Source organism: Bison bison, unplaced genomic scaffold, assembly GCF_000754665.1.
Source record: "Bison bison bison isolate TAMUID 2011002044 unplaced genomic scaffold, Bison_UMD1.0 scf7180017864264, whole genome shotgun sequence".
In the NCBI taxonomy this organism is placed as follows: Eukaryota; Metazoa; Chordata; class Mammalia; order Artiodactyla; family Bovidae; genus Bison; species Bison bison.
In genome coordinates, this window is record NW_011494836.1 from 755,843 (window position 1) to 769,855 (window position 14,013).

General features: G+C 43.8%; 1 protein-coding gene and 1 long non-coding RNA gene across 2 annotated transcripts in view; one reads left to right on the forward strand and one right to left on the reverse strand.

Moving 5' to 3' along the window:
• The first annotated feature begins 811 nt into the window (after positions 1 to 811).
• Positions 812 to 2,487, forward strand: LOC104994703. Its single transcript, XR_825981.1, has 3 exons — positions 812 to 1,327; positions 1,872 to 1,948; positions 2,332 to 2,487. It is a non-coding gene; the product is annotated as an uncharacterized LOC104994703 (long non-coding RNA).
• Positions 2,488 to 3,765: 1,278 nt separating this feature from the next.
• EPB41L4A (erythrocyte membrane protein band 4.1 like 4A) overlaps positions 3,766 to 14,013 on the reverse strand; it is a 297,132-nt gene continuing 286,884 nt past the window's right edge. The window contains 5 exon segments of the mRNA XM_010848354.1: positions 3,766 to 4,427; positions 9,705 to 9,786; positions 11,334 to 11,444; positions 12,039 to 12,107; positions 13,262 to 13,309. Coding sequence (XP_010846656.1) covers positions 4,299 to 4,427; positions 9,705 to 9,786; positions 11,334 to 11,444; positions 12,039 to 12,107; positions 13,262 to 13,309 — 439 coding nt within the window. The 3' untranslated portion in view covers positions 3,766 to 4,298.

Sequence of the window (14,013 nt, forward strand, 5' to 3'; positions counted from 1 at the left end):
CCCAGTTCTATGCTGCTGCTGCTGCTAAGTGGCATCAGTCGTGCCCGACTCTGTGCGACCCTGTAGACGGAAGCCCACCAGGCTCCTCTGTCCCTGGGATTCTCCAGGCAAGAACACTGGAGTGGGTTGCCGTTTCCTTCTCCTAACTTGTTCCTTTTAACGTGCATTTCGAAAACTTAAGACATTCGTGGTTCGCACTCGATTCCTACCGGACTGCGCGGCCCTATCACATTTTCGCCTCCTTTGTTTCCGTCTTGGCACTTACACTGATGAACTTACGGGGTGCACGTTACCTGTTTCGTATCTTTCTCACAGAAACAGAATGTAAGACAGGAACTCTGTCTCATTCACACCTGGTTCTCAGGCATTTAGAATAGAGCATGAAGCACAGTATATACTCAATAAATATTTCTGGATTAATGACCTTACTCTTCCTCAGCTGGAGACGGTGAGCTCTGTCTCTCCTCCTCAGAACACGAGGTCTCCGGTCCTCTGGACTACACCCGCAGCTCAGCGCTGACCGTGTGCTCTTGACACTGGGAGGAGGGGTGGTTGAGTACCCACACTGGGAAAAAACCTCCCCTCCCGCATAAAGAACTGCTCGCTGGGCTCCACCGGCCGGCGCTGGGAGTGAGAAGCCGCGCCCTCACAACTCTGCCCGTGCCGCCCCGCCCCTCTGCCAATCACTGGGCAATTCGCCCTCCGGCCACACGGCGGCGTCTGGCGAGGGCGCGCGAATGTCGATGGTGCAGTCCGTCCTCCCCGCACCCCTCTAGCAATGGGTCGTTCCAGTCGTAGAAAAGCATTGTGGGAAGACAGCGCGTCCTTTCTGGCCTCGGCTCTCGGTGGGGGATGCTCGTTTGCTAGAGGTTCGGATGGCTCGGGTCGCCCCGGAGCCAGCCCTCTGAGGGCCCGGGCGCCGGGCAGGACCCTGCGGCCTGCCTGAGTCTTGGGAGGCTGCTGCCGCAACCGGGCCGGGCAAGATGCTCCCAGCACCTGAACACGTGGAGGGCAGCGGCCTGCTTTGGCCTCCGCCACGTTGTTGAGACCTCAGGAGGCCCCAAGCGGCCCCGAGTCCGTTTTTCCATGCCAGGAGACGCGGCGATGGGGGCGGGGGCTTTTGACTTCATCGACTGTGTGTCAGGGAATTTCTAATGAGGGAATTTTGTGCGTGTGAAAGGGAAAGGCTTCACCGTGTAACAGTACGTATGCCGACCATGTCGTGGTATGAAATCAGGTCAACGCGAGAGTGCCATTTCAGGTGTAGATGTTGATAACTATGTCGTGGTGCGGAATATGGCGGAAATGAGTATCACCATCCGTGCAGGTGAGTTTTCGTGTTCTTACAGAAAGGACCAGTTGCCTCGAGATTTTAATATTTTAGCCATCTAGTAGAGTAATTAAGCGTTCTTTACCCAGTTGGATTCTGAGTTGTAGAAGAAAATGTAGAACTGGGCTTAGTTATCCTCAGAACAGTGAATCTCCGCCCGTTGTCAGGGTTAGCACCTCGGCGCCACGCAGAATTGCTTACGCTGTGTTCTTACCGCCTTTGTGTTGCCCATTCCTTACGCTGTGTTCTTACCGCCTTTGTGTTGCCCATTCCTTACGCGGTGTTACCGCCTTTGTGTTGCCCATTCCTTAAGCGGTGTTCTTACCGCCTTTGTGTTGCCCATTCACTTTTGGAAACTAGTGGATGTGGTGTCAAAAAAGGCGAACACAAAACACTTTCGCAGCTTTTTTTCCTGCCCTTGTATTTGATGTCTTTGGTGTAGGAGCTGCGTAAGTAACATACACTCATTATTTACACATGTAGTTTTGATTCTGCAAAGTCAAGTGTACCTTTCTCTTAACCGGTTTTAATTTTTGTTCAGGTGAAAGATGGACGCTGGAAGCATAGACTGCTGCCAACTGAATACTTAACTATCTGGAAGCGTGAAGATGACCTAAGGTAGGGTGATAGTTTTGAATTATTGATAGTTGTCATAACAGCAGTTATCAGTAACGTGAATTTTATCTTTCTAGATCGGGGGTCCTTCTCTGGTGGGTATTAGTTTATAATTGTTAATAGTTCATTAATATTAGTACTGCTGTAAACGGATTGTTAACTGCAAATGGGATACCCTCATCCCATTTATCATGAAATATTCACATGATTTTATGCGTAGTAGCTAAAATTTTAAAAACCACTTGGCCAGATCTCAAGCATGTTTTATGTTGATGTATGAAGTCCAGAAGTGCATGACTTAATCCAGGAAAGACGAATGTACTGAGTTTATAAGTCTTGAAGTAAATGTTCACTTGTCAAATTGAGCGTCTTATTTTTTCTTTTAGGCTGTCCTTGGTGAGGAATTTGACAACTTGATCTTCAGGAGCTGCCTAGAGTATTTAAAATTTCCAGGATTGCTTAAAAAAAGAAGTGCTTTTGGACAGCCCATAAATGTACATATAAAACAGTGGGACTGTAAATAAAATAATGTGCTTCTTGGAGGTTTGTTTGTGTGTTATAATTTAACTGCTAGAACACAGCATTCTTTCACTGAAAGATCAAAAGGGGGCAGATCACTTAAGGCTCTGTTTAAAGCAAGGGAAAGCCATGATGGAAATGTACATTTGCAAGAAAAGCAGTGCTGTGGGCCAGCTGGAGGCTTCTCCTGTATGCCATATTCTGTCTATGCCACAGCTGACCACCTTGGACAAGGGTGGTGGTAAAGTTAGGGAAGAGATAGTTAAAACTATAGCAGCCAGGAGTTAGTAATGAAGGATATGTCCGTAATGATTGCTAGGTGTGTGGTCTTCTACATTCACAGATGACCTGGGGGAGCAGCTTTTTGAGCTAGTCTATTTGAATTGCCTTAGACATCTAAGTGACTCCTTGATACTACACTGGTCTGTAGTCTGAAGGAAAATGAAAGTCGCTCACTCTTGTCCCAACTCTTTGTGACCCCATGGCGTATACAGTTCATGAAATTCTCCAGGCCAGAATATTCGAGTGAGTAGCCTTTCCCTCCTCCAGCAGATCTTCCCAACCCAGGAATCAAACTTGGGTCTCCCACATTGTAGGCAGACTGTCTGAGCCACCAGGGAAGTCTGTAGTCTAAGCTATGTGAATAAAACTTGGCCACAGGAATAAGTGTGATCCATGAGGGTCTAGATTTAAGAGACTCAATTACTGATGATGTAGAATAGGGGGAGCTGGCAAGGACAGAATGGCAGGAGCAATGGGAAATGCATTAAAGTAAAAATACTGCAGTATAGCTGGAAAGTTAACCTTGGGATGTGGTGACATGAGGGTAATGTCTGCTTTTGTGGAACAGTGGGGAAGAATCCATATTTGAGATGGGTTGAGATAGCACATTAGGAGATTAGTTGAGCACACTGGTCACTGGAGAAGGGTCTGGTGGTGAGATCTGGCTGTCTTTAGATGGCAGTCTAGCTGACAGGAAGAGGCTGAATACATGAGGCAGCAGGGATGAGAAGGCTGAGGGAGCTGGGCTCCAGAGCATAGGTAGAGAGACAGGAAAAAAGGAAGGACGTGGGTTGATGGCAGCCATGAGGAGGTTTGTATCAGGGGAAGATGAAAGATCCTATAGGACTATGTCTTCCCTGTAGACTGCAGTCATCTGCCAAGAGGAAAGGTCTGAAGTAGTGTTTTGGAAGAGTTAGCCAGGCAGACCTTTCAGGTTGAAGGTCATGAATTTATAAGCTGAGGTCAAGTGAAATCCGCACATAACTTCTGACAGCACAAGACAAGGACACTAGGAATTAAAAGCAGCACTTTTTTTAACATTTGCAAATAACCAGTGAAACTTAATGCCACAAAATACAGTATTACAAAGAACATTAATGTGAATAAAAATATCTGCAGTGTGAAAGTGATCCCTCAGCCATGCATTTCTACACAGGCCAGAGATCTACCCAGAGTCAGGAAGAACCTTTTCATCTCCCTTAGTGCACTGCTGCATAGCTACCTGGCCACAGTCCAGGATTCCAGAACTTTGATCTGAAGCCTCTGGTCTTGATGGTGGCAGACAAGACACTTGGGAGTTCCCAGGAAGGTAAACATGGCATCAAATGAAAAAGGTTTTATAAGACTACCATCTTTCCAGTTACCAAATAAAAAGGCCCTTAGGCACAAATATACTGTAATTAAACTTTTAAAAGATGCAATAGACTCCATTATTTTCTTCTGAAGAAACACTTCTGCAGGTCCAAGATATTTCAATAATTATAATTCACAGTTTCAAAGTAAAGGTGGCACACATACCCTTCCCACCCCCATCCCAAGCCCTTCACTGGGATTAAGTCTCTATCTTGAGGCGTGAAGCTTGGATAGTTTTTATTGTTTTTGCTGTGTGTTTTCCAGCCATGTTGCTTGTAGATGTCTGAGATTTTTCTTCAATCAGGCTATCTTTAGACCCGTTTCTTCTCTGGAAAACAATATTTGAAAAAAGAGAACCTAAGATTCAGAGAAGAAACTACAGCCAAGTAAATTTTATTAACACATTAGAAATAACTAAGACATCAAGTTATATTTAGGAAAAGTGTGTGATACCAGGCTGTACAAATACTCCCTTTATTTAAGTAATTATGATAAACGTGTTTAAATCTTAAAAAGTTATATGTGCATAACAAATTTTAAGAAAGTATCTCAATCCATTTCCCCAATTAAGTGTCATTTCTACTGAGAGGCTAACCCAGCCTCTCGGGCCTCTCTTCAGAGGAGGGGCAGAGAGATGAAGAGAAAGGAGTTTGGGATAATTTTTAATCTTCCCTGATTATATTTTCAGTAGTCACTGAAGAAACCCCTCCAACACAATGCTCTGGGTGTCCTCCCTGAGGGCTGGAGCTCCCTGGCGGCTGGGGTGGGGGGCCCTCGAAGCGGGGGCCCCTCACGGAGAAGCGGGAGTGAAGACCCAGGGCCTGAGCGCCACACCCAGGGCTGCCGCTCGAGGCTCTCGTGCGCCTCCCACAGCCGCTGCGGAGGCCCTGGGAAACAGGAGAGGTGCTGCCACAGCGCCCCCTGCCTAACAAGCCTGCCTGCTCGTGCCTTTGCTGCTGCTGCTAAGTCGCGCAGTCGTGTCCGACTTGTGCAACCCCATAGACAGCAGCCCACCAGGCTCCCCCGTCCCTGGGATTCTCCAGGCAAGAGTACTGCAGTGGGTTGCCATTGCCTTCTCCACTACAGATGGCCTAACCTGTCAGTAGATCTGGGCTAAAGAAGCATATTTACTTCCCCAAAAGTATCTCCCCACACATAATGAGTTACACTCCAGAATTCTATTATTCTGGGATTTCTCTGGACTGAAGCCACCCTCTAAAAAAGTTGTCTTTTATCTGTTGTGAGACTGGCTTAATTTTACTCATATTCAAAGAAGCACTGATGGAACGATTTTGCTGAGCATAGGGAGTACAAATCAAGCTAATTTTGGAGTCAAACACCTGTTTGGGATAGAAGATTTTTAGTTAACCAGAGGCGTAGGAGGAGGACACCAGAGCATGAGAGTCAGGGCAAGGGAATACAGCGTTAAGACAGCAGAAGAATCACTACCGTTTAAGTTTGTTAAGCGTTGAACCTCTCTCTTCTGCCTGCAAACCTTAAGGGAAATGAATCCAAGTCCCAAATCCATCCCACTTTAACCAGCCTTCTGCATAAAAAAGTGAGATGAGATGTAGGCGGGCCAGGCCACTGGCAGAACTCTGGCATCACCGTGGAACTTAGGAAATGCAACTTTCCCACTTGCCCATGTCACTTGCATCCTTTTTCCACATGGCAACCAGATCAGCAGTTTCCTTTTGGCACAAAGAATAATACAGAACAAAATCCAAACAAACTCTTTTCCCACGGCATCTAAGGCTCTGCATTATCTGCCCTCCTTCCCCTTCACTGTGCTCAGACCTCAAACACCCAGGCCTTGCCAGCCTCAGCATTTTTTTTACCATGCTCTTCCTTCTGCTTCCATCAGCCTTCCACGAGTACTCACATGGTTGGCTCCTTCTCACCTGCGAGTTTCAGTTTTCCAGGTTACTTTCTGAGATGGCCTTTGCCATATCTAAAGTGAAGTCACCTATTTTCTAACTCAGGCCTTTGTTTCTTCATAATGCTTACCTAGTTTCTGGTTTTGTTTCACCTGTCTACTGTTATGTGTCAAGGCAAGAGTCACCATCTTCTGTCAAGGGCGAGTCATAGACTCCGCCCGTCTCTAGTGCATACTGTTTTTCCCTGCCTGCAAGCAACCCTTTAAAAGCAAAAGCAGTTAGCTCCTGGACTGTACAGAAGCAGGCTGCAAACTAAATTTATCCTATGGGCTGTAGTTTGCTGACTGCTCCAGTGAGTGCCTTGTCATTCCTTAGAGGTGCTCACTAGATAGTTATTGAATTCAGAATCAAAGGTGTCCCAGAGACAAGCTTAGATTCAGTGCCATTGATCAGAAGATGCATGTGAGTTGTTCCTGTGTGCAGCAAAGTGATAGCTATTCTTTCAACATTTCATGTAAGTTTTTTGAGATTCCTAAGTGGTGATTGGGGGCTTCCCTTATAGTTCAGTTGGTGAAGAATCCACCTGTAATGCAGGAGACCCCGGTTTGATTCCTGGGTCAGGAAGATCCGCTAGAGAAGGGATTAGTTATCCATTTCAGTATTCTTGGGCTTCCCTTGTGGCTCAGCTGGTAAAGAATCTGCCTGCAATGTGGGAGACCTGGGTTTGATCCCTGGGTTGGGAAGATCCCCTGGAGAAGGGAAAGGCTACCCACTCCAGTATTCTGGCCTGGAGAATTCCATGGACTGTATAGGCCATGGGGTTGCAAAGAGTCAGACACGAATGAGTGACTTAGAGAGCCTAGTTGGAAAAGCAGAAATACAATGAAATTCTCATTTGTATTGAAGCCAACTTAAATTTAAGACCAAAAAAAAAAAAAAGAGCTCTGAAAAATAATAATGCTTATTAATCCTCCAAGCAACCTCAAGAAGTAATTATTATCCACATTCCAAAGAAATTTAGTTTAGAAGTTTAACAACCTTCAAAGCCATACATGTGGTGTGTGGAGAGAGACAGAGAGACGCCAGTGCACGTCCTGTCTGAAGGCAAAGTCTAAACTACTAGTCATGAATGTAGTTTTTTTAAATTGCTATTGACTTAAATTGTTTGGACAACCTATTAGCTCTCCCAGATTAATCAAAAATTATGCAGATTTTAGTGGAAGCTGTGGTTAACCACGCAGATCTCTATTCCAGACTGAGGCAGTCATTCGCCAGCAGCTTGAAGAGACAGCTGCCATACAGCTCAAAACTGAGCCCCACCCTGGGCTGAGGAGGCCACCTCATCCATGGTCAGGACCCCCTCCCAGGGCACCCTTTATCCAGTCACTTGCTACATGGTGAGTGTTTAAGGTCCAGCCCCCTCATATGCAGGTGGGAGGAATCAGAAGGGCCATCTTGGCTCCAGAACTCCCCATGGGACCATCTGATGCCTTTACTGGGGCTTGTATCATTCAATTCAACTCTTGCCTATCTTTTACACCCCAAAAAGTATTGATCCTAAAAGCACTTTCCAATAAACTTCCCCCATGCAAACATCCATTACAGAATCTCTTCCTAGGGAACCTAACCTAAATTGGCACAGGCTTTTTCTGTCCTTGCTCAGTTCAGTTCAGTTCAATTCAATCGCTCAGTCATCTCTGACTCTTTGCGACCCCATGGACTGCAGCACGCCAGGCTCTTCTGTCCATCACCACAACTCCCGGAGTTTACCCAAACTCATGTCCATCGAGTCGGTGATGCCATCCAACCATCTCATCCTCTGTTGTCCCCTTCTCCTCCCGCCTTCAATCTTTCCTACTCCAACACCACAGTTCAAAAGCATCAATTCTTCGGCACTCAGCTTTCTTTATAGTCCAACTCTCACATCCATACGTGACTACTGGAAAAACCATACCTTTGACTAGACAGACCTTTACTGGCAAAGTAACGTCTCTGCTTTTTAACATGCTGTCTAGGTTGGTCGTAGCTTTTCTTCCAAGGAGCAAGCGTCTTTAAATTTCATGATTGCAGTCACCATCTACAGTGATTTTGGAGCCCCCAAAAATAAAGTCTCTCACTGTTTCCATCGTTTCCCCATCTATTTGCCGTGAAGTGATGGGACCAGATGCCATGATCTTAGTTTTCTGAATGTTAAGCTTTAAGCCAACTTTTTCACTGTCTTCTTTCACTTTCATCAAGAGGCTCTTTAGTTCTTCACTTTCTGCCATAAGGGTGGTGTCATCTACATACCTGAGGTTATTGATACTTCTGGCAATCTTGATTCCAGCTTGTGCTTCCTCCAGCCCAGCGCTTCTCATGATGTACTCTGCATATAAGTTACATAAGCAGGGTGACAATATACAGCCTTGATATACTCCTTTTCCTATTTGGAACCAGTCTGTTGTTCCATGTCCAGTTCTAACTGTTGCTTCTTGACAACAGATTTTTAGGAGGCAGGTCAGGTGGTCTAGTATTCCCATCTCTTTAAGAGTTTTCCATAGTTTGTTGTGATCCACACAGTCAAAGACTTTGGCATAGAAGATGTTTTTCTGGAACTCTCTTGCTTTATCTATGATACAACAAATGTTGGCAATTTGATCTCTGGTTCCTCTGCCTTTTCTAAATTCATCTTGAACATCTGGAAGTTCACGGCTCACATACTGCTGAAGCCTGGTCTGGATAATTTTGAGCATCACTTTGCTTGTGTGTGAGACGAGTGCAGTTGTGCGGTACTCTGAGCATTCTTTGGCCTTGCCTTTCTTTGGAGGTGGAATGAAAACTGACCTTTTCCAGTCCTGTGGCCACTGCTGAGTTTTCCAAATGTGCTGGCATATTTGAGTGCAACACTTTAACAGCTTCGTCAGCATCAACAGAAAATTGGTCCTTGCTCAAGTCATTAACAAAAATGACTCAAGTTAAGCACAGTGAATGACAGATACGCTGAAGTCAGGGTTCTTAGGTTGTCCGTGAACTTCTTGAATCGTATGCTCATGTGCTTGAAATATACGCTTACACACATTTTCATGGGAAAAAGACAGTAGTTATAATTTCCTCTCAAAGGGATCCATGATCTGAACAATCCACTGCGAACAACAAGCTGATACTGATCCATTATAAACATCACTGATACAAATCTATCCAGTAAGCTTATATAGCCTCCATCTTTTTCTGTCTTGTTAAATATACAGTGAGAGATGATGTCAAACGCTTTGTTTGCTCCAGTGTTCCTCTGGTATAGCTATCTAATTCAGCTGAGTATTAAACTGATTTTGTTAAGGAAGCTAGATGCTCTGCAATGTCCTTGAATTCCTCTTTGACCACATTTTTAATACATCTCCAGAACAAGTGTAACTCTCTTTGACTGAGAAGACAGAAATAAAATGGGAATAAAACGGGACTTCAGTAATTCTGCCTGCTATCAGTTAACAACAGAACACGGGTCCCCTTATCCTTATTTCTCTGACTCAAAAAAAAACTTACAATCTTTGTTTTCATTGGCTTTGCCCCAATTCTCACTTTAGAGTTTACACTACCTCTAGCTGTCACTTTGAACTTGCCAGGTTGTGCCTTGTCTTGACCACACACCCTTCCTTCCTTCCTTCTCCTTCAACGTTTTATACATGCTATTTTTTTAAACATGGAACCTCATCATCAATACAATACCCTCTTAAAACCTGATTATTTCCTACCTGATGAACTGTGGAACCACCAGAACCCTGAGCATCTGAAGAACGGGTCACAGGAAGTGGAGGTACAAGATCGGTTTTTGAACTGCAGAGAGTGAGTTTTAGAATTAATGACTGAGATAGTACCTAGAAGCACAATTTGAGTTGGTAAAAGGCTACAGCAAAATAAACAGGTTTTACATATCTTGCATTCCTTATAGTTACTAGTACAGTGCTTTACACAGAGAGGTATTTAATAAATGTTTCTGAATTAAGTTCAATGGGTTAAGTAACTTACCTCAAATCACAGCAAATAAATAGAAGAACCAAGAATAAATTGTAAGTATGTGCTTTTCTTACTGTGATATGTGTATAAATGGCTTTTTGATTTGTTTGTAAAGAAATACTTATTGGCCATGTATTTTTTTTTATTAAAAAAAAAAAAACAAACAGCTGTGGAGCTATGGACAGCAATGTTCTACATTTTACAAGCAAACAAAAAATTTAAAAAACAAAACCCTGACCTATATCTCTCTCTGATGGGCTAGTCTATCTCCCAATTTATTAATGTTTATTTTAGTTTTAAGCCTTAATGCTGAGTTTAATGGTTAATATTCCTACCCTGCAATATCAAGTACATGAATTTCCATGGGGCTCCCTGGTGGCTCAGTGGTAAAGAATCTGCCTGCAGTGCAGGAGACCCAGATTCGATCCCTGGGTTGGGAAGATCCCCTGGAGGAGGAATGACAACACACTCCATTATTCTTGCCTGGACAATTCCATGGACAGAGGAGCCTGATGGGCCACAGAACATGATATCATAGAGTCAGACATGACTCTGTGACTAACACACAGACAGTACTTTCATAAATGGATGCATAATTATTTTGTTAACACATTCATTTAAAATATAGCACTTATTGTGTTAAGCTGAAATACAGCTACTTTTCTCAAAAGAAAAACTAAACAACACAAAGAAACAAACTACTGTAACATAGTATTTGCTATAGTAAAAGAAAATATAAAATGCCATCGATTCAAAAAGAAACTGTTATGCCAATTTCTCTCTAATATGGATGCATTTATTATTCAAAATAGAATAGTCATGCATTTTTTCTGTCTTCTAAAAGCTTCAGTGCATAGCTTGGAAGGGCAATGCATGCATGCTAAGTCACTTCATTTGTGTCCAACTTTATGCGACCCTATGGACTGTAGCCCACCAGGCTCCTCTGTCCATGAGGTTCTCCAGGCAAGAATACTGGAGTGGGTTCCTATGCCCTCCTCCAGGGAATCTTCCCAACCCAGGGATGAAACCTGTGTTTCTTATATCCCCTGCACTGGCAGGCAGGTGTTTTTTTTTTTTTTTTTTACCACTAGCGCCAGCTGGGAAGCCCTTAGAAAGGCCATAATTCAGTATAATCATAGTCTAGGTCTGTGCTATCCAATATGGTTGCCACCAGCCACACATTGCTGCTTAAGTTTAAATTAATTAAAATTATAAATAATAGGTTTTTAGTTTCTAGGTCACACCAGCCACATTCCAAATACTCTATGTCCACAGATACAGAACATTTCTATCACTGCAGACAGTTCTCTTGTGCTCTGCTGTCTGGAGCTGTGAAGGTGATGGCGTACTCACGCCTGCCCACTTACTTCACTTCTGAGAGGACGGACCGCTCTCCATCTGAGCACTGGGACCTGCGATGCTGGCGGTGGCTTCTCGGTGAATGAGAATGCCGGATGCGGACTGGGTCACCTTGAGTCCTGAACAAGCAAAGACAAACCATGGAGACAAACACACCAGAAGTCAGAATGGGACCAAGTTGGGGTTTTCCTTAATATTGTAACTGTGAAGGAATATAACTGAGAGTTTTAAAAACTTGATCTCTCTGAGCTTGGAAAGCCTAAATGGCTTTCATTTCACAAGTTAACAAAAGAAAACTACCTCCATCAGAACATGCAAATAAAACTTCATCATACAGTTGGCCCTTGAATAATGCTTGCTTAGGGATACCAACCCTGAGCGAAGTTGAAAATCCCCATACCCCGTTACAGTCTGAATCCATGGATTCAGCCAGTGAAGATCGTACAGTACTGCTGTACTTATTTAGTGGAAAACACCCAGTACAAGTGGACCACCTACAAATAGGCAGTCTATAGGAGAGAGAGTGACCTCAGTATAGAATGACAATAATTAGTTTTAATATACCCCTTTCTACTTCTTCTTCTATAGTTATTTTTACTTTTAGTTAAAATGTAAAGACAAAGCACTGAAAGGAATACCTCTGAAGAATAAGAATAGATTACTCATTTACAAATATTAATAAAACTTTTTAAGAAAGATTTTCAAAGACATACTCTATTTTAGTGTATGGAATCTCTTTTAATTGTTCTTCTGACAGTCCAGATGGATCCACAAGCTCTTTTCTAGAAGGGAATGAGCAAGAGAATGAAAGTTTTGACATAAATACTAACACCATTTACAACTGGCAGGTGAGTTTTCACCTCTCTAATCTTGTCTCAGCTTTCTTTAAGAAAAAGAAAAGCTTTCTTTTCTAAAGAAAGCTGAGTGCCAAAGAATTGATGCTTTTCAACTGGTGTTGGGGAAGACTCTTGAGAGTCCCTTGGACTGCAAGGAGATCCAACCAGTCCATCCTAAAGGAAATCAGTCCTGAGTGTTCATTGGAAGGATTGATGTTGAAGCTGAAACTCCAATACTTTGGTCACCTGATGCAAAGAACTGACTCATTGGAAAAGACCCTGATGCTGGGAAAGACTGGAGGTGGGAGGAGAAGGGGACGACAGAGGATGAGATGGCTGGATGGCATCACCGACTTGATGGACATGAGTTTGAGTAAGCTCCGGGAGTTGGTGATGAACAGTGAGGCCTGGAGTGCTGCGGTTCATGGAGTAGCAAAGAGTCAGACACAACCGAGCGACTGAGCTGAACTGAATCTTGTCTTATAACACAGTGTTAATAAAACTAATAGAGATATAAGCCAGGAATGAAGATTAAGAAAACTAGGGTCCATTTGGGACATCCTTGACAGTCTTGGGAAGGGACTCTGCCTTCTAATGAAGGGGGTATGGGTTCAATCCCTGGCCAGGGAACTAAGATTCCACATGCTGCAGCCAAAAACTAAAACATAGACATAAATAAAACTTAAAAAAAATAAAAAAAAACACTAGTATGTATTTAAGGGAAAAATGGAAGGAAAACCTTTTCAGTAGCTCTTCTACCCTCTTGCAGTTTTTCTTTATTCAGGATATAGATGACTCGCCAGTATCTCCTATCTCCCTAAAAAGATCTGCTTCTCTCTCCTGTAGCAGGTGTCTTTTCCTTGGTATTTATTTACACAGTGTTGGCCTGTCTGAGGCTCATTTACAGGCAAGGCTGACTGGCCTCAGGAGAGATGGCGGGCTGCCTGCTGAGGTCTGCTGGCCGCTGAGGCACTACCGCTGAGTGCCGGGCTCCACACAGTGATGGCAGTGAAGACCACCTCGCAGGCTTCAGCCCGAGCTGCCTCTCTGTGTCCTTATAAGTGCCTTCAAACCACGTGAGTTTTAAAAACAGTACTCACTGGATATGCTTCCATAGCTCTTCTTTCGCTTGGATATCGGGACTCCTCCTATAAATAGAAAGAACAACACTCATCTCGGCACACATGCTTCATCCAATGATCTAATCTCTAACTTCAGCAGAGCCACAATATTACCAGTTTCCAGACTGTGATGTTCTTATCTGCCAGCTGATACCAGACAAGGAAAGGCTGAACAGGAAGAGCTAATGTGGGATGGTTAGCACAAAGATACCAGATAATTTATCTGCTAGTTCACTAAAAAAAAAAGAAAAGACATAAAAATCAGCCACGACCAGGGCTCCATTTAATGAAGAGCTTAGCAGTAGCGGGGCAAATCTACACACTCTCCAGTGGTGGTTTTACAATGAAGACTGATTTGAGGCTTCTGTTTCTGGTCCTAACTACTTCTCAGTTAAATCAAAAGAACTAACCTTGACTGTATTAACATGGAGAAGTCCCAATGTGATCTGTGATTACGTAGTAGAAGCAACACCACAAGGGAAAGGAAAATGGTGGGACAGCCAGGCTGGCAGACCGTGTGCCGCTGACTCACTGTCCTTTTTCGCTGCATCTGACACTGCATTTCTGGGTGAAGATGTGGGTTCACAAGGACGGGAGCATGTCCGTGGCCCATGCTGCCGTCTTCCCATATGCCCTTCTCCACCCCGTCTATAGACTGTACAAATTTCTCCTCTAGGAACTACTTGAATAGAAACCGCAAAACTATGTTTAACTTTCTAGAATGAGAAATT